Source organism: Thunnus albacares, chromosome 4 (assembly GCF_914725855.1).
Source record: "Thunnus albacares chromosome 4, fThuAlb1.1, whole genome shotgun sequence".
NCBI lineage: Eukaryota > Metazoa > Chordata > Actinopteri > Scombriformes > Scombridae > Thunnus > Thunnus albacares.
Window position 1 is genome coordinate 17,056,897 of NC_058109.1, and position 20,580 is coordinate 17,077,476.

The window sequence follows — 20,580 nt, forward strand, 5'->3', positions numbered from 1 at the left end:
TGTTATAAGATCCACATAACAATATTTTGTTTCATTTTGTATGAAAACCTTATTAGCCATTGCTATGTGGACACAGGAAGTGTACCGCCAGTGGATTACTTTGGCTCCATCTAGTGGCCATGTGGTGCAATGTCAAGACACTTTATGTCAAGGTTGGATAGATGAAAGGTATCTTAGAGCTGTTTTTTTATCCAGTTGACTGAACTGGAGGAATCTCAGTAAACACGGGAAGAAGAAAGAAAGACACATTTCTTAAGTTGCTGCAAACTGTGACACACTGAGGTGAAGGTGTATTTCTTATGCCAGAGGTTTTCAAAGTGGGAGGTGGGCCTCCTCAGGGGGGCTCCAAACAGTCTCTGAGGAAGCTCAGTGAGTGGAAGTGAAAAAAAAAAGTTATTACATTAGTTATCAAAAGGAGATCACATATAATAGCCTAAATGTATGTGATTTGGTTAAAGAAATAGTTCAGAGATATGGTAGTTTGGGGGAAATTTACTGTTTTTCCCACTTTCCCAGAGTCAGACACAAATAAATGCCTTCAGAAAGACCTTTCATATGTATTTGTTGTAGTCGTGGCTCAATTGTTGAGTGTCTATGGGATCAAATAACATAATCATGATCTCATAGGCATCCAGGAAAGCAAGCAAATAAACAAGGGGGAGGGGGGCCTTTTTCCAAGCTTAGTCTGAGGGGAGGCCCACAGTCTCAGACTCTGAAAACCCCTGTCTTGCTACTACCCTTTGACTTGATGTCAATTGTCTCCAGATAAGTCATTTCTTTGATTTCCATATCCCCTCTGACCCCTGAATCCCTCCTGTATGCCACACCATAACTTCTCCTGACCAATCCAGACTCTGACAGCCTCACACAGCAGAGCCTGTCTGACGGAGAAGAGCAGCTGGACCGCCTCCAGCAGGCGGAGCTCACTCGAAACGCATGCATGTCACTGTGGAGGGCAGGTGCAGTCCAGGCCTGGCTGGAGGTTGTCATGGGAATGCCCATGTACATCCGTGCCTGCTCTGAAAACGTCAAAAGTGGCAAGGTACACTTTTTGTACACGTGGTTCTTTTGGTTTGTTTGCCTTTTGCTTGAGAACAGATGGGGATGTTCAGGTGCTGCTCCTGTTTGATAAAACACCTGATTTCTGCTGTTTAGGTGCTGCTTGTCCTCACAGATGAGGATTTAGAGCTGGGTCTGGGTATCAGTAACCCAATTCATCGCAGGAAACTAAGACTGGCCATCGAGGATTACAGGAAAGCTGAAGGGGACCAAGGGTGAGCAGCACCAAACAAAACACTGAAGAAACTGTAAATTGTTTGATAAAAAGTTAATAGTACTGATCAGAGGTATGTATTCGTCCCATAGACTATCAAAAGCATCTGAGATGGAGCATCACTGGGTTGCAACAACATGGCTGAGTGATGTGGGGCTGCCTCAATACTCCCAAACTTTCCAGACTCACTTAGTGGACGGACGGGTGCTGAACTCTCTCAGCCGCAGAGACCTGGAGAGATTCCTCAACATCAGTGACCAGTTTCACCAGACCAGTCTACTTCTGGCAATCCAGCTCCTACAGATGCTCAGCTTTGATAAGGAGGTCAGTTTGTGGATCAGATGAAAAGGTTTTGAGTAGCTTTTTTTTCCAGCAGTCAATTATCGTGTGAACTTTTCTACTTTAGCTACACTGACAGGACCGCATGTGATTTCCATTTTTACCACCATAGCTTGAGGCACACAGAAGCTCATGGTGCTGCATTATCTCAGAAGACCCTCATCCTTCCCTGACCTCTCTCTGTGTTTTTCTTGGCCCCCGCCGCAACATTAGTGCTTCCGTGGTTATCTGTGTGTTTGTGTTTTCACAGGCCCTGCAGGCACGGCGGGCAAAATGCGAGCACCAAGACCGGGACCCCATTGTTTGGACATGTCACAGAGTAATGAAGTGGATTAGAGACATAGATCTCAAGGTGGGTGGGAGGTCAGTGATGGTATTCCCTTTGCTCTGGAGTTTTCTAAGGCAGACTGGAAACAGATACCACATATTACTGGTCTGGGACTCCCTCAGACATACTGAAAGCTTTGTTGCTTTGGTGCCTCACCACCGCTGAAAGAAATACAGAAGAAAAACACTTTTACACAACTAGTGGTTAAAAAAACATAGAACAAATCAGCCTTATGAGTGCTTATATGAACAATACTTTGCCAGAGTTTAGTCTATACAAAAACACTACTTTTGCTCCAGAATTAAGCAGCAATTTGTTTAAGTTTTTTTTTTTTTTTTTTTTTTTTTTTTTACCAGAGTATACATTTATTTCCTGATTAATTTGACTTCTGTACCTCAAAGACTTTTGAGGACTAATAAAGATAAAATCGGAAGTGATTTTTCTCAGCTGCACTGCTAACAAAGGTACATGTTCTGTCTCTGTGTTGTTCTGTGCAGGAGTTTGCAGACAATCTTCAGGGTAAAGGGATTCACGGTGCTGTGATGGCTCTGGACCCGTCCTTTGACACAGATGCCATGGCCAAAGCCTTGGGGATCCCCAGCAACAAACACATGCTGCATCGGCACCTTTATGAAGAGATGAAATCACTCGCTGTGCCTCACAGGTAGATTAAAATCTCCTCAATCCTGCAGTAGTTACACACCAACCTTTTGGCTCTTAATTACATGATTTTGTTCTGTGCTTTTAAAAATGAATCTTCTCTAGTTATTTCAAATCTCAAGAAAAAATCATCATATTGTGCACATAACAAATAAATTAATGTCTTTTAATGCCTTGTATTCACAGCAATGCAGAGCAGAGCCTTGAGGTTGTCAGTTCCTCTTCGCCTGTGGCTGTTAAACGCTTTGCTGAAGAGAGGGTGTCTATGAGAAGATCAGGCAAGGTATGTCATTTCACTATCATAAGATTGGACTATATCATATTAAGTGATTTATGTAATAATAGTAAGAGAACCGCTGAACATGTTGCAAAATATATTTACACAAAGTCAACTGTTAAAACCACTATTCAGTGCTGTGACAAGTTTTTAATCAATGTTACTAGATTTACTGTAGTTCATTTCTAAAATATTGTTCACATATAATTAGATATACTGTATATGATTATTCAGCTTTGTAGTGGTGCAATGTTTTCATCAGTCAGTGTCAATTTAAAAAATATATTTCACATATGTAAATACAGACACAATGGATGCAAAGTTGTGCAACACTGCAAAATGACGGCTGCATAATACCCCCAGGTCCTTTTTCATACATCAATGACAACTACTCGACTACTATTTTACAACACACTGAATCAGCAGCTGTGAAGCTCTGACAGTCCTTGTGTTTTCAGCATATGACCATAAATTAACATAGTGAAATATCATTTTGAGAGCATGTTTCCTCAAAATGACGCCTTTCCAGTGGAAATGGGATGTTTGGGCAGGACATGACACATGAGGGGTGCTGGAATGTCAGTTAGGGAGAGGAAGTTTGATTTGGTGAAGAGTTTAGAGGGGTCACATTGTTTAAAACATCTTGTATGCAGCATGATGTCACAATTTTCTGGGTTGTGAAAGGATTTGGATATAAAAATGAAAGATACAAAGTCTTGTAAAATAGGTGCATGTTGAAAAGGTCTCAGCCAGACACTTCATTGTGACTTCAAGATTCAAATGACTTTTTATTTATTTTTGGAAAAAAATACAAATGAAAGTTTGTTCAACTAGTAAATTATACTGTTGTTAGTAGCTTTTATTGGTTTTACTTTAATGTCAGCAGATAATATTTGATGGAAGGTGTATTTGGGTTCAGAGTCTTGCATGAAACTGCATATTTTGTGTTATGCCTTTGCATTTTTCCAGAGTCCGCTGAGGTTACGTGCAAACAGCCACTCGGTGGAGCGAAGTCACGGCTTCCACGGCAGCTGCGGCTCTCTGCCCAGAGAGGCCAGAGTTCAGGCTGTGCCCCGGGCCAAAGGCAGCCCGATGCACACCTACAAGAGTGTGGAGATCACCAACGTCTGAACCACTCTCAGCCATCAAGACTGCTCACATTGTTACTATTGTTTACATTGATATTGTATCATAGTTGTTTACTACTGAAAAAGACCTACACTGCTCAGCATATCTGGAGTATAGGAAAGTTGATCGATAAGTTGTCTTAAAGGATTCTACAACTTAATTTAACAAAAAATAGCTATTTTGGCCAACATACAGTATAATAGAACAACACATCCTCTGAACAGAAACAAAAATAACTTTTAACCTGATAGAGCTGTTGTAAATATAATGATGATGATTTTGTGAATGCAAAGTTCTATTGTTTTTTTTCAATTTAATTTCCAAATTTGTTTTATATTATGAGTTTTATACATTATAGAAAAGACTGATATCAAAGATAAGAAGGGTGAAACATAACCTACAGAAATAACTGAGTGTTCTCGATTGATGCCTTATATGAAATAGGTCTCACAGCACAGTCACATCATTATTTTGTTTTTTGCATATATAAGAATTATGCTTGAGGTATAGAAAGATACATATCCTTTGTTACTCTTCTGAGGAGACCTGAACTATGTCACGTCAGCAGCAAGAGACTGTTCAGAGTTTCTGGCTCAAATCAGTCCCACAACCTCCTCTAAGCCCTCTGCGGGGTCCATTCAAGTTTTTCATTTCAATTATTATTATTTCTTATTACTCTGAGAAATAGTGGACCTTAGTTTAAAAAAAAACAGTAAAAAATGAAATTCTGACATGTGGAGGAGCTGAATTTGCTGTCACCAATATATTAAAGAGGCACAGATTTTATGAAACTGCACATCCGTGCTATCACATGCAAGTGTTGATAAAAAAAAAGAGAGTTACTAAAAGAACGATATGGCTGAATGTTGGTTTTTTTAGAGTGATAATGTGTAAGATTTAAGCAAATTGTCTTCAGTTTATGTTTATACTGTATAAGCAAATTGACAAAAAAATGCAAACAAATGGACAGAATGTACCAGTATATTTTGTACAGTTTGATCATGTTTTATAACACACAGTTGTACAATGTTTGCTGTTCCTGAGCATGAAAACACACACATGAAATGTCACCACCCTCGTTGTGTGCAGCTGAAAGCCTGAAGTCAATCTAAGGAATGAGAAAAACAGGTTTGTCTGCTGCTTTGTGGGCGTCTCCAGTCACCAGAGCAAAACCGTTTCAGCGGGAAGGTTGGACCAGTTCAAACCTGTATAGAGACAGAAACAAGGGAAGGACTGTTTGCTTTTAACATCTGTGTTAATATTAACTGTCCCTCTGCGCTAAGCTGTCATAGCGTTTCATGTAGCAACATTAAAGGTGAAATTATTGTCAACTGTTGCACATATGAAAGTCTGTTGTTATTTTTCAAGACAAATGGAGTCAAGTCGGTGTTAACAAGCTAATCATAGAAGACTCATAGGTTTATGTTTTCCTGCATTGATTTTGGATAAATTTGTATGTTTCTCCTGCAGAGTGGTGTACTATAGTTTTGTGATATTTCAGAAATAGACTCTACTTTGTTATGATGAATGTTTGAATTCAATAATCATAATTCCTGTTTGCATTTTATGACCCTGAGTTCAAATGATTTTTTTTTTTCTTTTTTACCTTTTTTCATCAGAGAATTTTCACTTTTTGAAAGACTCTCTGTTCACACTCACAAAGTTGCACACATTCACACTTAAAGGTACCCCATACAACCACAGTGGGGTCCACTGGCCACTGAGCAGCTTCACTTTAGAAGGTGGGGTGAAAGAGAGAGAGAGAGAGAGAGGGATAAGCCTTGCTCTTTCACGTTCCCCCACCCAGATTTATTCAGCTGGTCCAGGCATCAATCGTATAACTTTCTGCTACTCGAACTTTTAGGCCACCACTTCTCCTGTTGTCAAAAACAAACAGATAAATCTCTGCAAGTAGCACTAAAATCATGTTAGGCTACTAATTTTCATTGATCCAATTAATCACAGAGTGAGTCCTCTTAAAATCACTGCCTTCCTCCCTCACTTCACTACATACTTTGGACCACAATATGTTACAACAGCTGGTTTTCTTCTTGTACATTACAATATAGGACCGTTTGAAAATAATATAATAATAATAATAATAATAAGAACAATGATACTAATATAAATAATAATTATAATAATTGCTATCAGAAAAGTGTTGTATAACTTCAGATGAAACTAAAATTAAATGGAGGATTTATTATCCAGCATATTATTGTATATAGTGATATTATTCATTATCGGTTTCATTTATCAGATGTTTGGCCGGATGTCCCTGTTGTGCCCAGAGGAAGCTAACATGAGCGGCACTAGGACCAAGAGGAAGACAGGTCGCAGACGCACTTTACAACCAGGAGGACGGTTTTCAGTCCGGCTGGAGTTTAGACAAAGTTCCCATTAATTATATTGCTATCTGTAGCTGTGATCACTATAGGAAGAAATACACTTTTTAAAATATCTCAGGTGAACGGGGCGTCAGGTGTTGCGTCTATGTTTTCTTCCTCTTCCTCCGCGTCTGTGATCTTCCTGAAAACACCTGCGTGATTCAGGTAACTCACCCATGAAGAGGGAAGTCCCTGCGCACTGAGCGGCGAAAAGGTAAGGCCTCTTCTAGATCACCTTCACCACTTTCGATCATGATTATCAGTTTAACCAGAGCTAATAAATTTATTTTCTCTTTGAGTTGTTTATGAGGTGTTAAATTAGTCAGGTTGAGTTTATCCACCTGTGAAGGGACAGGTCTCCTCCCTCTGAGGTATCTTCCCACTCCACAAACAATGAATGCGCTGCCAGTAAACTGGCTGAAGGACGGAGCCACCCGCACTAATTTCCCCCTTTACTGCGCCAGTAATGTCTCACTGGTTGAGCTGTTAATGTACCCATATTGTAGCCTAATAGAAACCGCAAGTAGGCCCATGTGCATTACAAGAAAAGCTGCTTTTTAATGCTGATGTTGAACAGGACACACCCATGCACACTGACCAGCAGGCCTGTAGCATGCAGGACAGTTCAGCATTGAAGTTAAGGAGCCATTAGAAGTGACACTGAAGGTCTCATGTTATGCTTTAGTCTGACAGAATCACAGGTTAACTCACTGCTATACCTTCACCATATTGATAATGATCACAATGCATGTGGCTCTGCAACAGGTGACACTGTAAGTCAGTCAGCTGCATTACATATATGTATGTTGTATCTAAATAAGTGGAGAAGAAAACAGTCTCCAAAATGGCAGCACAACTTGATGTCCTTTCAGTTTTACAGAGTTTTATAAACATTGATCCAACTTATTTTTCTCCTCATACTGATTCCAGTATCTCAACTAGGGGGATCGGTCAGTACCGGCCCGATACCAGGACTCTCCTATTCCCTAATTTAAAATCTTTATATTTCACTGTCTGGAAATGACTGGGATCATTATTATGTAAAGGTAACAAAAGTCCAGGGGAGACTGATTCTGCAGTTGGTGTGACTGAATGATTGTAACTGACAGCAGAAACACTGAGTTTTATAACACCATTGACAAAGAAACTGTAATAATGAGTCATGTTAAAAAAAAGTTATGTCATAGTCAATATTCAGTACACTTAATATGAGCAGTATTGGTGTCAATACTGCTCAAGTGTGTCGATGCGTGCCTATTTGGGCTGCAGTTAATGATTACTATTTATTACTGGTTAATCTGCTGACTACTTTCTATTTTCTTAATTAGTCGGTTAATATTGTGAAAAATGCCCAATAGGATTTAAGATTTATTCAAATGTCTTGTTTTGTCTGAGCAACAGTCGAAAACCAAAAGATATTCAGTCTACTGCCATATATGACAAAGAAAAACAGCAAATTGTCACATCCTTTGTAATACAGACAGTGTGTCATCATTTCAGTGTCAGAGTCGCCGAGTAATAAAAAGTTGAACTGCCGGAAAGCAGGTTAACTGTGTTCAGGAAAGGAAGGAAACACATGCGTCACATTCACAAGTAAATGCACTGAGTTACTGGGCGATACTGTAAGGACAACATATTCCAAGAGACCAAATCATAACATACCAGAGTATCAGTCATTTCTCTCACCGTTACCAGTCCCAGCCTCTTTGAATCACAAGCACAGAGCCTGCAGGACCCCTCTATTACCATCTTTCTGAAGAAGACAAATTGCAGGGCGCGCTCTGTGCGAAGGGTTGGACTAACGTTCTGGCATTTATGCATGTGGCAGACATGCTTGATATACTTTGTCATTAAATTTATACATGAATATTACATCAGTTCATGTGTCAACACGGTTCATGTGTGTCTATTCTACCCTGAGAATATCAAGTGATTGAAATCAAGTGATTTACTTACTTGAATAAACTGGATGAACTTATGGGTCACTTTATAGATGCATTTCTAATAAGTAGTCCCCAAATTATGGAATTTCTGAATGATATTGTGAGCTTACAGAGTCAATTTAATTATAGTTATAACGTAGATGTTCAGGTGCCCTGGGCCTAGTGACAAACTTTGATAAAGTACTATAATTGTTTGTGGTATATTTGAAGATTTTTTCCAGAAGTTCATATTTTGTTTCAACAGCATGTTTCAATCTAACGTTCTGTCATAAGCAAACATTTAGTGATTTATCATCCATGTCATTTCAGATATTTGTGTGTATTTACATATTACTCTGAGTGGGTCTGTCCTGCCAGAAAAAGAGGTGACTGGCAACCATAGCTGTAACCATTAGTTGATTAATCAATTAGACTATTGCACTATTTTTATAATTTGTTTATTATTTCAGTCATTTTTAAAGCAAAAATGACAAAAATCCCTTAGCTCCAGCCAGTCATTTATGAGGATTTGCTTAGTAATTCGTGACAGTAAATTGATTGTTTGGGTTTGGGGCTGTTGGTCTAACTAACCAGGCAATTTGAAGATGCTGCCCGAATTTTAGGAAACTTTGATGGACATTTTTCACCGCTTTCAGGTGTTTTATAGAACAAACAGTTAACCGATAAATGGATGATGAAAATCATAGTTAGTTGTGGCTCTACTGAAAATAAAGGTGCAGTGTTCTTAGGGTTAAATGTCTTTTCTCCTTCAAAACACCTTTGTCATTGTGGCCAAATAATTCCATCTTTGTGTCATCAGACCACAAAACCCTCCTCCAGAAGGTTTTTTGTTTGTACGTGTGATCATAAAATAAATTTGAGTTGAACTTTAAAGTGTCGATTGTGTAGAGGAGCGTCTTTCTTGCCCAGTAGCCTCTCACATCATGACAATGTTGATGCATGTGTCCCAGATGTCTCTACATCACGGAAGATCTGTTTTTGGTGATTCTTGGATTACATCTGACCATACCGGACCTGACCAGTGGTCTCTCAGCAAGAGAGTGACCTTGTGAAAGAGACCACTGTTCCCATTTGTACAGTACAGTATTTGTCCCAGTACTTGTACTTGCGCTGATGATCTTGAGAGCTGAAGTTGCTTTGAGAAGGTCCCAAATGACATTCCTGACTTCTTTTAATCTATTATGCAGATCTGTACTCAGCTCTTTGGACTTTCCCATTGCGATGTTTCTGTGTCAGTAATGCATGAAGTCAAACACGCTCTACTTATACAGACGCAGAGATCAGATTTAAAATAGTCAAGTAAATAGTCAAGTCAAGTTATTTACAGAACACATTTAAAAACAACAAATGTCGACCAACAAGCTTCACAAACAGATAATTACAAACAAATAAAACCAGACATAATAATGAGTATTGCATAGAATAAAAAAATAGTACTTTAAGTTACTGTATGTATATTTTTGACCCATCATTTGACCCATTTTGTCATATTTTCAGAAGACCCACAAAAAATAGAATAAAATAAAAGCAAACCTTTTTTTGTTTTGTAACAAACGTACATTTCTCAATCATTCTGTCACTCACAAGTGTCCTGACAAGTTTGTGGGAACGTTTGGCCACAACTGTATTTATGATATTTAAATTCCATAATATGGTAACTATGAGAGATGATAAATGATACTGTAATACTGACATACTGCCCAGTCTTAATGTGAACTATATACAGGAGGATTCCAGGATTCAGATTCAATCATAAAAAGTTGCTGCTTAAACAGTTTGTCTTGAGCTTAGCTGTGGTATAATAACATCTTCTACATAATGTTTGATCACTTAGCATTTTCTCATCCTCTTTGTATTGATGGATGTTGGGTTTATTTTTTATAGCATCGTGGATTTTGAGATAATTGTCACTCATTACCATTTAATTCATATGATCATGACTTCTTAGAATATAACAGCTGAAATTATTATGATTTATTTCAATAATTGATTAATTGCATTGATTTTTAAAGCAAAAGGGATCTTCTGCTTTTCTTTGTCTTATGTAACTGAATATCTTTGTTTTTGTGGACTGTTGGTTTGACAAAACAACCACGTTGGGCTTTAGAAAATTGTGATGGACGTTTTCTGACATTTTAAAAACCAAACAATCAGTTAATCAAGGAAATAATTGGCAGATTAATCTATAATGAAAATAATTGTTAGTTGCAGCCCTACTGTATATTATCACACTGTGCTAATACACAATTAGATACTGTTTCACTAAATATCACAATGAGCTAGAACTATTTTTAATGTTTTAATTTAAGCAAGCTTCATCATCTTATAATGTTACATAACAGCTCAGCACCACAGTGATGCTGTATGCAGGAGGGCATCTTAGGACACACAACTCATCAAACATTAAAGCTCCTACAGTAGATTACAGAGACAGATGACTGCTGCATATGGATATGATTGCAGAAAGTAGTTAAAGAGTGGAAAACACTGCCTGGCTTCTTGCTGAGCCAGAATATGGTCTAATCAGTATGAATATGTTTCCATCCGGCCCAATGCGAGAGGTAAAGTTAGTGCTACATACCACAGTGTGGTGGTATGAAGAACATTTTTCCAGCACCTCCAGTCTAAATGGAGCATTTAATAAACACCACAGCACAACTTCAGCATTGTTGCTGACCAGGTGTGAACCAGATGTGGAGCTTTTATGGCCACCGTGTACTGTTTTGTTTTTTTTTTCTTCTTCTTTAAATGCATACTCCCTGCAGGATGTCATTAAATGAATATGTTTCCAAACACTCACTGCAGTCAGTATATTTCAGATGAGACATCAGTAATATTTTACAGCAACATGATCATTAACATGTAGGTTGGGACTCATATGTATATGTATAAAACATATTTCAGTTACTCAAAATTATGCAAATAATGGTTATTATTTTCTTGATTAATCGATTAGTCTTTAAAATGTCAGGAAAATGGTGAAAAATATTGATCACTGTGTCTCAAAGCTCAAGATGACGTCCTCTAATGTCTTGTTTTGTCCTTACCAACAGTCCACAACCCAAAGATATTTGTTTACTGTCAAAGACGACTAAACAAACCAGAAAATATTCACATTTAAGAAGCTAGAACCAGAAAATTTTAGCATTTTTTTCTTAAAAATGACTCAAAATGATTAATTATCAAAGTAGCTGGCGATTGACCGATTGATTAATCGACTATTTGGGAAACAGTGATTGTCATTTTTAAAAAATTATTTTCAGACATTTTTGGTTGAACTACTCACAGCTTTGTAAGTGAGTAAATGTTGCTTTGTTTTAAAGAGTGACAAGCTGATAAAGCAGGAATTTCCCTCCAGTAGTTTTGCTTTACCCAATAAAATGGATTTATACATTAAATACACAGTGACACAATAACACTTAAAAAAAAGTATGGCCACACAAATGATGAGAGCTGAAACTTCACTTCTCGGACTCTCAAGAGAAAAAAACAAACATAAGAAGCTTCACAAAGTAGGAATTGTATAGTAGGACTGTTGGATTAGATTACATTGCACAGGTGTTGATGTTATTAGATTCAGTCTGTTGCATTGTGACATACTGCATACATCATAATGTATGTTGAGTAACATGTTTGCATCAATTCCAATGTTTCTGCCAAATACCATCAACATTAGCATTTGCATTTTTGTTTCACATCATTCTTTGAGTGTGAGTCATTCCTCTCTGTGATACCGCATCTCAGCTTCATGTTTTTCATGTTAAGACTTGTGTGGACCTACCACTGGACTAGTTGTTTTCTTATAACCTGTTTTCTCACCACACCTGGATGTTTTCTCTTGTAACCTGTTTTCCCACTCCCTCACTCCTGTTCCTCAGAAATGAAGCCGTCTTAACACTTGTATGCAAACCAGACTTTAATTTATTCACAGATATAAGAATAGGAGTCACAGAGCTGCCTGAGATATACAGCAACATTAGAAACATGAACATTGTATCAACCGAAACATTCAAATGTCATATTAGCTGGTCTAAATTTCAGATTTTGGGCCACATAAATAAACTTGACTCATGCAGATGGTCGTCATGGTCACATATGATGGACTTTATATGAAACATGAGACTATTAATCCACTTTTGTCTCTGCCTAAACTTCCATAAGGCTCCATTGAAGCATTAACTGGTGTTTTCTTTATTTATTGTGCATATTAAACCAAAAGGAATTCATGTGACTTCCTCTGAACTCCCTTAACCTTGGAAGTGCCGTTTATTATTTTCCCAGAAGGTTTTCATTATCATCTTATGCATGTGGTGGTAAATATAATGATAAATATCAGCTTATTATTTGGAGGTTTTTCCTTACATGTACTTGCTGTTTGACACAAGCTTTACACCACCTGTTATGACAGGAAAGAACTTCTTCAGTGGTGGTGCACTTTAGTAATCATACGTACTGCACAAAAACCTTTTTTCAAAGAGAAGGAAACAAGCACCATCTTCTTCATAAGAGTTGCCATAGCAACCAGTAAAGTGTAGCAGGTGTGCTTAATAGCAGTACAGCATTGCTGCAATACATCTTTGTCCAAGCACATTACTCGAATAATTTTAGATTATTACATGATGGCAGCTTTCTAGTTAGAATTTGTTTGTGTCTATTTAGCTCTTTTTATCTTCTTGCAGTTTGTCCTGCAGGGATGTGTTCCAGTCAGGGTATTTGCGGTGGCAACAACCGCCCTCCCAACAGATCCTCCAGCTCACAGGGCAGCGGTTCAGGAGCCCACTATGCCCTGTGCGCCCTGGGAGTTGGACTCATCGCCTTGGGTATTGTCATGATCGTGTGGACTGTGATACCCATGGATGGAGAGGCCTCAGGCGGCTCACCCACTCCGTCAGGCAACTCTACCACAGACAGCTCTGATAATGACGAGGACATCACAGAACAAAGCAAGTCCTCGTCGGTGGCTATGGCACTGGTTGGAGTTGGGGGAGTCATGTTGCTCTTGTCCATCTGCCTCGGGGTGAGAAGCAAGAAGAGAGCTCGCGAGATGAGAAACCAGCCAGCAGCAACAGGAGGCGCCCTCTTGGATCATGTGGCAGGAGAGCAGGCAGAGCCGTGAGTCATGACTCTTACTTCTGTTTTCATATACTGATTTATCTTAGATATCGTCAACTTCCATTATTAGCCAGGAATATTTAGAAATGTTTGGTACACATATTATTGATTTCCAACTCATGAAACATTTTAAAAGTGGAAAAATTCCTTACATGGGTGTCATCAGGTGGAAGTATCCCGCCTAGAAACCAACACAGGATGAATGCGCTAAAAGCAGCACACACTCACCAGTTTACATCAGGAATATCACATTTTCTACACACAAAAACCTGCCTTCAGAATAATTTGAAAGATGCCATAATCACTTAGAGTCTACTTAAAAAAAATAGAAAAATATGTTTTAAATAAAGGGTTGTTCATGCATTACCTTATATAATGTCTAGTTGTTAATCTAGTCTGTGGAGCAGGATATGTTTTCTATTTAACTTTTCTGATAAATTTCCAGAACTTCTGTGAATCTGTAGCACAGATTGATGTAAATTGAGCTGATCTGGGTTTTACTTCACACCGTGATCCGGCTAAACTAGTAATTCTGCCTCACAAGACAATATTCAATTAGTTTTTCTGGAAAAGGTTGTCTAAGATTCAATCACTGACAGTCGTACCTCACAGATATAAACAGGATACATCATACACATTATGTTATGTTATGTGTACCATTATCACTGAAGTATCAAATACCTTTTCGTTAGGGGTGCACTTATCTGACCTGTCGATCACTGATCTTATTAAATAAACCTGGTATCAACCAGACGTGACTGATCCACATTCAACACAGTTTTTTCATTAATATCATCATGAAATTCACTGTATTTTTCCTCAAGTTACATTCATTCAGTCAAGGACGGTTACTGACTCAAGCTTTAGTGCCACAGCAATCCCTCGTCTTCTTTGTCTTGAGTTTCATGTATTTAGGAAGCAGAGGTCTTGAGATAATACGTGGTGTTTTCTCACTGAGTGTCACCTAATGCATCTTTTTTTCAGAGCTGCAGATCCATCTACATACAACGTGCCGAGCTACGACGAGGTCGTTGGCAGCGGCGATTACCCGGTCCGTCAGAGCAACCTACAGCACAGCACCTCCCAGCTGCCATCCTACGAGGACATCATAGCTGCTGTGGAAAACGAGGGAATGGAACCCACTAACAACCCCACTGAAGACACCCCTCTTAATGATCCCGCACCGGCTCCCGCGCCGTCTGCTGTTGCTGCTGCTGAGCCCCAGGCCGACCCTGCTGCCCCCACGTCAAACCCCAGGCTGCCTGCCCGCAGCAGCAGCCGGGCGAGCCGTTTACTGCGGCCCCTACGGGTGAGGAGGATCAAGTCAGACAAACTGCACCTGAAGGATTTCCGCCTCCAAATCCGTAGCCCCACACAGAATCCAGTGACCATTGAGCCCATCACTCCGCCACCTCAGTATGACAATAAGATGCCTGAATTAGGGTAGAGCCTCCCCCTTATGTCTTATTGCCTGTTCCTGATGAATAACAATATCTCTGGATTAAACAGACTAATGATAACATTTCTGAAAACCCATTTTCAAGGATGATGTTAAGTAGGTTAAATGTTGCTGGGAGCAGCGTGATGGAAGCCATGCAGACACACCCATGAAATTAGGAAATTTCTTTCTCTTCTTTGCTATAATGCAAAGGATCGGCTGTTTTTTAAACATCATGCCATAAGTTATGTCAAACAAAGGACAACATTTCAGTTTTATTTAATAGCCAGTTGTAACGTGGAGTTATGGATAATCTCATGTTTTTGACCTTACTAGGAATTATCATCATTACTGTGTTTTGATTCTGATTAGTTTTGAATTGTGGTTATTTTGAAGCCGTGTGCGGTGTTTCAAGGGGGAAAAAGGGAAACCAATTACCTTTTTTTTTTTTTTTTTTTTTTTTTTTTTTTTAAAGTTCTATTAAGTATCATAAGCATCAGATGTGCAACCTTCATGTGATTTGTATGACTTTGAAGAAAACACACCGAGGCCAAAGATTTATGAATTATTTTCTGTTTGTTTGTGAATGCCTTTTGAAAGTTGTTTTTAAATCCTGTGGTCTTAAACAAACTGGTTCAAATTACCTTTTTGAGCCAGATATTAACAGAAGTAAAATGGAAACTGGATATAATATGTGAGATTAAAAAAAACACTGTTGAACAGTAAAAACCAGTAAACTGTTGGATATTATGCTAAAGAGATGTGGCATTAGAAATAAAATATGCATTGTTTCTCAGAACTTTTATATGTTTAAATCCTTTAAACTGTGTTGTAATATTTGTAAAAAAAAAAAAAAAAAAGTGGTGAATAAATGTCTTTCTATTTCATTTAGGATCACGTCATGGTTCTATGTTTTTTTTGTTGCAAGATGAGTTCAGCTTTTACTGCTCCAGCATCTTCTAAGATTAATAATAAGTAGATCTACAGTAGATACTAAATAAACAATAAACCAAAAGTAGATTTATTTTATTGATCAGTTTTCTGATATTTTCTCTTAACTGCATGCTGTATGCTTTGATAGAGCTTTATTTATTTTGAAGAAGATGAATTTTGTCTTTTTATGTCCCTATAATAAAATATAACTGTAGATATTTGTTACTTTCTATATTATGTCACCAGGACAAACTCTCTCTGTGTGACTTTCCACGTATTTTTTATAATTTATATCTCAGCAGTCATTGGTTAATATTTAGTGCCCTCCAGTGGTTCAAAAAGGTAAAAGACCAAACTGAGCTGAATTCAAAGTTAAAGTTTACTTGGTTCTCTGTTATTGAGTCAAAACTGAACAAGTTGTTTCTTAGGAATAAATGAAACCAAGAATTATGAAAGTGCAAAGTGTAAAATTATCTCATCAATGTGAAGTGTGGATGAATAATTTTTTAAAAATTAATTTAAGAGGACTTCATACTATCTTATCTTTATTATATAAGCTTAATATTGAAATTATATTTCATCAGAATCTTCACTCTTCCTTAAGTGGGTCAAAAATAAACCTTATCAGTTTTTGTTTGTTTTTAATAAAAATTTTATGGAATCTTTATAATGTTACTCAACATAATTATTTGAATTGAAGGTTATATTATTGTATCAGTAAAACTTGTTTGTCATTTTAAATGTATAGAACAAGAAATAATTTGTATGTGTGTGCGTATGTGTGTGTTTGTGGTCTGTCATAGGTTACATTTGGGGACAAATTTGAGACTTATGACCAGGTAACTGTAGACGGCTTGTCCCCAATTTGGGAAAAGCTTTGCGTCAGTGGTTATTGTTAGGGTTAGGTTAAGTCTCCAGGAAATTAATGTAAGTCTATGTAATGTCCCCAAAAGTGACCATGATCTGATATGTGTGTCTGTGAGAGAAGGAGAAAGAGAGAGTAAATGTAAATGTGTACAGCTTTATCAATTAATTTAAGATATCATTTTTCTGAGGTAAGAAATATAATCACATGTATCAAATAGGAAATTGTCTGGTGTGTAAAATAATGATGCTAATAACAGTTGAGATGTGGTCCACAGTAAATATACACCAGATATACATAAGTGATAAAGATGAATTATTCTCATAAATTTCCATATAGGTAATGTATGTGGAGAAGTTTGGACCCAGGGCTAATATTACAAAACAAGTTTTCTGAAAGAAAAATAGAAGTAAAAGAAGTAAACAAAAAATTTAAGTAATTAAGGAATTTCAGAAACAAGATTTTTGAGGAATAAAATGTATATGAAATGCTTAAAATGTAATTTAAGGATCTAATTATTGCTTTTATGGGTTAAATTAAAACTGTTTTAAATTAAAAATCTGTATCTAACTATGGTGTTATTTTACAAGTAATATTTTTGGATTTATAAATAGCTTAATTTTGCAGTTTGCAGTTCATATAGTAACAAAACCACAGTTTTCCCCTGAGGGTTTGCCATCTGGATTTTGGTCTAAGATCTTATTATGACAACGAGTCCCCCAGTCTCTATAGTTTTGTAACATTTACCCTTCTTGTAAAAAATGTTTTTTCCTTTCCTTTGTTTTTTTGAATTCCCTCGATGTTTCCATTGGTGGAGGAAATATTCAGACCCTTTACTGGTAATACCACACTGTACAAATAGTCTCTTATAAGTAAAAGTCCTGCACAGAAAATGTGTAAAATCAGGCAAATGTAAAGTAGTCAATGCAGAAAATACTCTGTGAGTGTTGTACTGTTACTGAACTGATATGTTATATCATTATTTTATTAATGTTGATGTATTTATGTGTAAGCAGCATTTTACTGAGCTAACTTTAACTATTTTAAATACTGTTGTGTAGTTTAATGAATACCATTTCATCATATTTCATAAATCATATGTTTTGTATGTCATTTTTTAATCTATTAAGTAGTAACTTTAACTGTAATGGGGTTTAAAAAGTTAAATATTTCCCTCTGAAATGTAAGAGGAGTAGAAGTATGCATGTTTTCACTGTTCCATGTTGATCTTCATTAGAAAATGTAAAGCATATTCTACATCATCTCATCTAAAATGTTTATATTTAAGAACAAGTTTCTGTTAAAGAGAAACTAAACTGCTGATCTGCAAGTCTAAAACATCTGAAGAAAAGTTTATTTTTATATTTTCAAATCAACTATATTTTCCTAAGCTCCACCCTCGCCTCGGTTCAGAAGGATTTTTCTTTTTTTCTTTTTTCTTTTTTCTTTTTTCTTTTTTTTTTTCAATGTGCAGCTGCCATGTAGCAGAGGGAGGAACAGCTGGCTGAGGGAAGAGCCAGCCCGGGGAGTCAGTCACATTCCTGGCTGGGATTCAATGACTGAACCAGACACAAACAAACAGAGAGGGCGAGGGAGAGAGAGAGCGAGGGAGACAGAGAGAGAGAGAGAGAGAGAGAGAGAGAGAGAGAGAGAGAGAGAGAGAGAGAGAGAGAGAGAGAGAGAGAGAGTCACACATTGAGTGAGTGGGGAGACAGACTGAGAGTACGCCAGACTGAGCAGACGAGGCATATTTCGGGCGCACATTAGGAGTGCGTAAAACCACAGGAGCGCATAGAAACACAGTACCCGGTGATTGTGCGTTGGATAATACGAGTTTTGAGTCTAGGAGTTGTCGACTTTAATTGCGTCTGCTATACAGGAACAGCCCCTATGAATTCAGCAGCCTTCAGTTTTCTGAATGGACGCGCTGGGAAGCTTCTCCGGTGACATGGAAATGCGCGTTATTGAGCGTGTAGCCGGATGCTGAGGACGCCCGATCCGATAAGTCAATTTCAGCTTTCATTTTGAGTTTTGAACTCTCTTTCCCAACCGGCGACAACATGGAGGGCACCAGCTTTCAGCCCCATCCCGGACTTCAACAAACTCTGAAGCAGTTTCATTTGAGTTCCATGCGCTCTCTCGGTGGACCGGCGGCGTTCTCCGCTCGGTGGCACCAGGATTCACTCTTCTGTAAAGATGGGAAATCTGCAGAGATGATGCTCACCCTGCCGGCTCAGACACCTCCAGTAATGTCCGGTCCACTTTTCATCCCGTCCGACCGCTCCACGGAGAGGTGCGAGACGGTCCTGGAGCGGGAGCCCATCTCCTGCTTCGTTGTCGGTGGCGAGAAGCGGCTGTGCCTGCCGCAGATTCTCAACAGCGTCCTGAGAGATTTTTCCCTCCAGCAGATCAACTCGGTGTGCGATGACCTGCACATCTACTGCTCCAGGTGCACGGCGGACCAGCTGGAGATCCTCAAAGTGGTGGGGATCCTGCCCTTCTCGGCTCCGTCCTGCGGGCTTATCACTCAGACGGATGCTGAGCGCCTCTGCAACGCTCTCATCTACGGCGGTACTTACCCCCCTCACTGCAACAAGGAGTTAGGCTCCCTGGAGTTGGAGCGAACCGAGAAGAGCTTCAAAGTGTATCATGAATGTTTCGGAAGGTGTAAAGGCTTGTTTGTCCCTGAACTGTACACCGGCCCGAGTGCTGCCTGCATCCAGTGCATGGACTGCAGACTCATGTTCCCACCTCACAAGTTTGTAGTCCACAGTCACAAGAGACTTGAGAACCGGACAGTCCACTGGGGGTTCGACTCCGCCAACTGGCGGGCCTATGTGCTCTTAGACCCGGACTACACCGGGAAGGAAGAGAAGAGTCACCTGGAGCAGCTGCTTAAAGAGTTAAAAGGAAAATATGATCTGACGGGCAAGCTGTCCAGTAAATCGTGCAGAGTAAGTCTGTTCTGTTTCACCCTGTTATTAACCATCACTCTTTGTCTTTGAGGAATGCTTCACTGTTTGTATCTGTGGAAATTTCATCAGCCCCAGGCCTACTACAGGATCTGCATTAATTAACATGAATGTTCAGAAGACTTCCTTCTCCTTATGTTTGACAGTGTCTATTTTGATTGATTGTTTGTATCTTTTCCAAGTGTTGCCAGTCTTATTTGGCACCTCCCAATAGAGTAATAATGCAAATCACATGTCACATCACATCTTTCCTATGTTTGTCCCTCTCTTCTTCTGCACTGAGAAACATCTCATACATGTAGAAAGCCTCATTCACCTCTCTAAAACTCCCATGTCCACCCCCACAGGGTTACCCAAGGGCATCTGCATTATGATAAATGGAGTCCCAATGATATATTTTATTAGTGGGAGACAGGAGAAGGGGGGCAGGGGAGCATATAATGGTGCCATGAGGTGGGGAAGGGGATAAGAGTTTAATGAGGTTTTGGATATGGAAATTGTGTGTGTGTGTGTGTGTGTGTGTGTGTGTGTGTGTGCGTGTGTGTGTGTGTGTTTGTGAGAGAGAGAAGGGTTTTTGTGGCCTGTCAGGATAGGATAAAAGGTGTGTGTGTGTGTGTGTGTGTGTGTGTGTGTGTGTGTGTGTGTGTGTGTGTGTCTATATGTGACCGTCCTGGCTCCTTGCGTGGGTCAGAGATGTTTAGTATGGACAAAGGGAGCCAGGAGACGAGGTGGCTGTTCCTTCGTCACAGAGCAGCTGTTGTGTGGGACTCTGCTAATGAGCGGACACCTCTGTATGCATCACCATGGTACTGCTCCAGTCTGAGCAGGAGCCAGGAGATGTCTCACAGGGAAACCTCAGTACTCTCTTTTAAAAAAGTACTCAGAAAAAGTATTCGGCTTATGGAAACATGCCTGAAAGTGATAG

At 38.9% G+C, this 20,580-nt stretch overlaps 3 protein-coding genes across 3 annotated transcripts in view; all 3 read left to right on the top strand.

Moving 5' to 3' along the window:
• The first annotated feature begins 616 nt into the window (after positions 1-616).
• On the top strand, positions 617-4,161 carry LOC122980652 (kazrin-A-like). The gene is made up of 7 exons (XM_044348879.1): positions 617-1,042; positions 1,156-1,274; positions 1,366-1,597; positions 1,863-1,964; positions 2,438-2,604; positions 2,787-2,883; positions 3,847-4,161. Exons 1-7 carry the CDS (start codon positions 941-943, stop codon positions 4,006-4,008), a joined length of 981 nt encoding a protein of 326 aa, XP_044204814.1. The 5' UTR covers positions 617-940; the 3' UTR covers positions 4,009-4,161.
• Positions 4,162-6,307: 2,146 nt separating this feature from the next.
• On the top strand, positions 6,308-15,776 carry tmem51b (transmembrane protein 51b). The gene is made up of 3 exons (XM_044348880.1): positions 6,308-6,606; positions 13,015-13,447; positions 14,432-15,776. The coding sequence occupies exons 2-3, from the start codon at positions 13,029-13,031 to the stop codon at positions 14,892-14,894; spliced, it is 882 nt and encodes a 293-aa protein (XP_044204815.1). The 5' UTR covers positions 6,308-6,606; positions 13,015-13,028; the 3' UTR covers positions 14,895-15,776.
• Positions 15,777-18,352: 2,576 nt separating this feature from the next.
• skib (v-ski avian sarcoma viral oncogene homolog b) overlaps positions 18,353-20,580 on the top strand; it is a 34,164-nt gene continuing 31,936 nt past the window's right edge. Inside the window, exon 1 of the mRNA XM_044349530.1 lies at positions 18,353-19,637. Within this exon, the coding sequence (XP_044205465.1) occupies positions 18,744-19,637 (894 nt within the window). The 5' untranslated portion in view covers positions 18,353-18,743. The remainder of the gene's footprint in view (positions 19,638-20,580) is intronic.

What these genes read in the sequence shown, in the direction of transcription:
- LOC122980652 (XM_044348879.1), top strand. Translation starts at nt 941, where the DNA reads ATGTCACTGTGGAGGGCAGGTGCAGTCCAGGCCTGGCTGGAGGTTGTC. An exon ending in TGCTCAGCTTTGATAAGGAG is followed by an intron (nt 1,598 to 1,862) that starts GTCAGTTTGTGG and finishes GTGTTTTCACAG; the next exon opens with GCCCTGCAGGCACGGCGGGC. An exon ending in CTATGAGAAGATCAGGCAAG is followed by an intron (nt 2,884 to 3,846) that starts GTATGTCATTTC and finishes GCATTTTTCCAG; the next exon opens with AGTCCGCTGAGGTTACGTGC.
- tmem51b (XM_044348880.1), top strand. Translation starts at nt 13,029, where the DNA reads ATGTGTTCCAGTCAGGGTATTTGCGGTGGCAACAACCGCCCTCCCAAC. An exon ending in GCAGGAGAGCAGGCAGAGCC is followed by an intron (nt 13,448 to 14,431) that starts GTGAGTCATGAC and finishes TCTTTTTTTCAG; the next exon opens with AGCTGCAGATCCATCTACAT.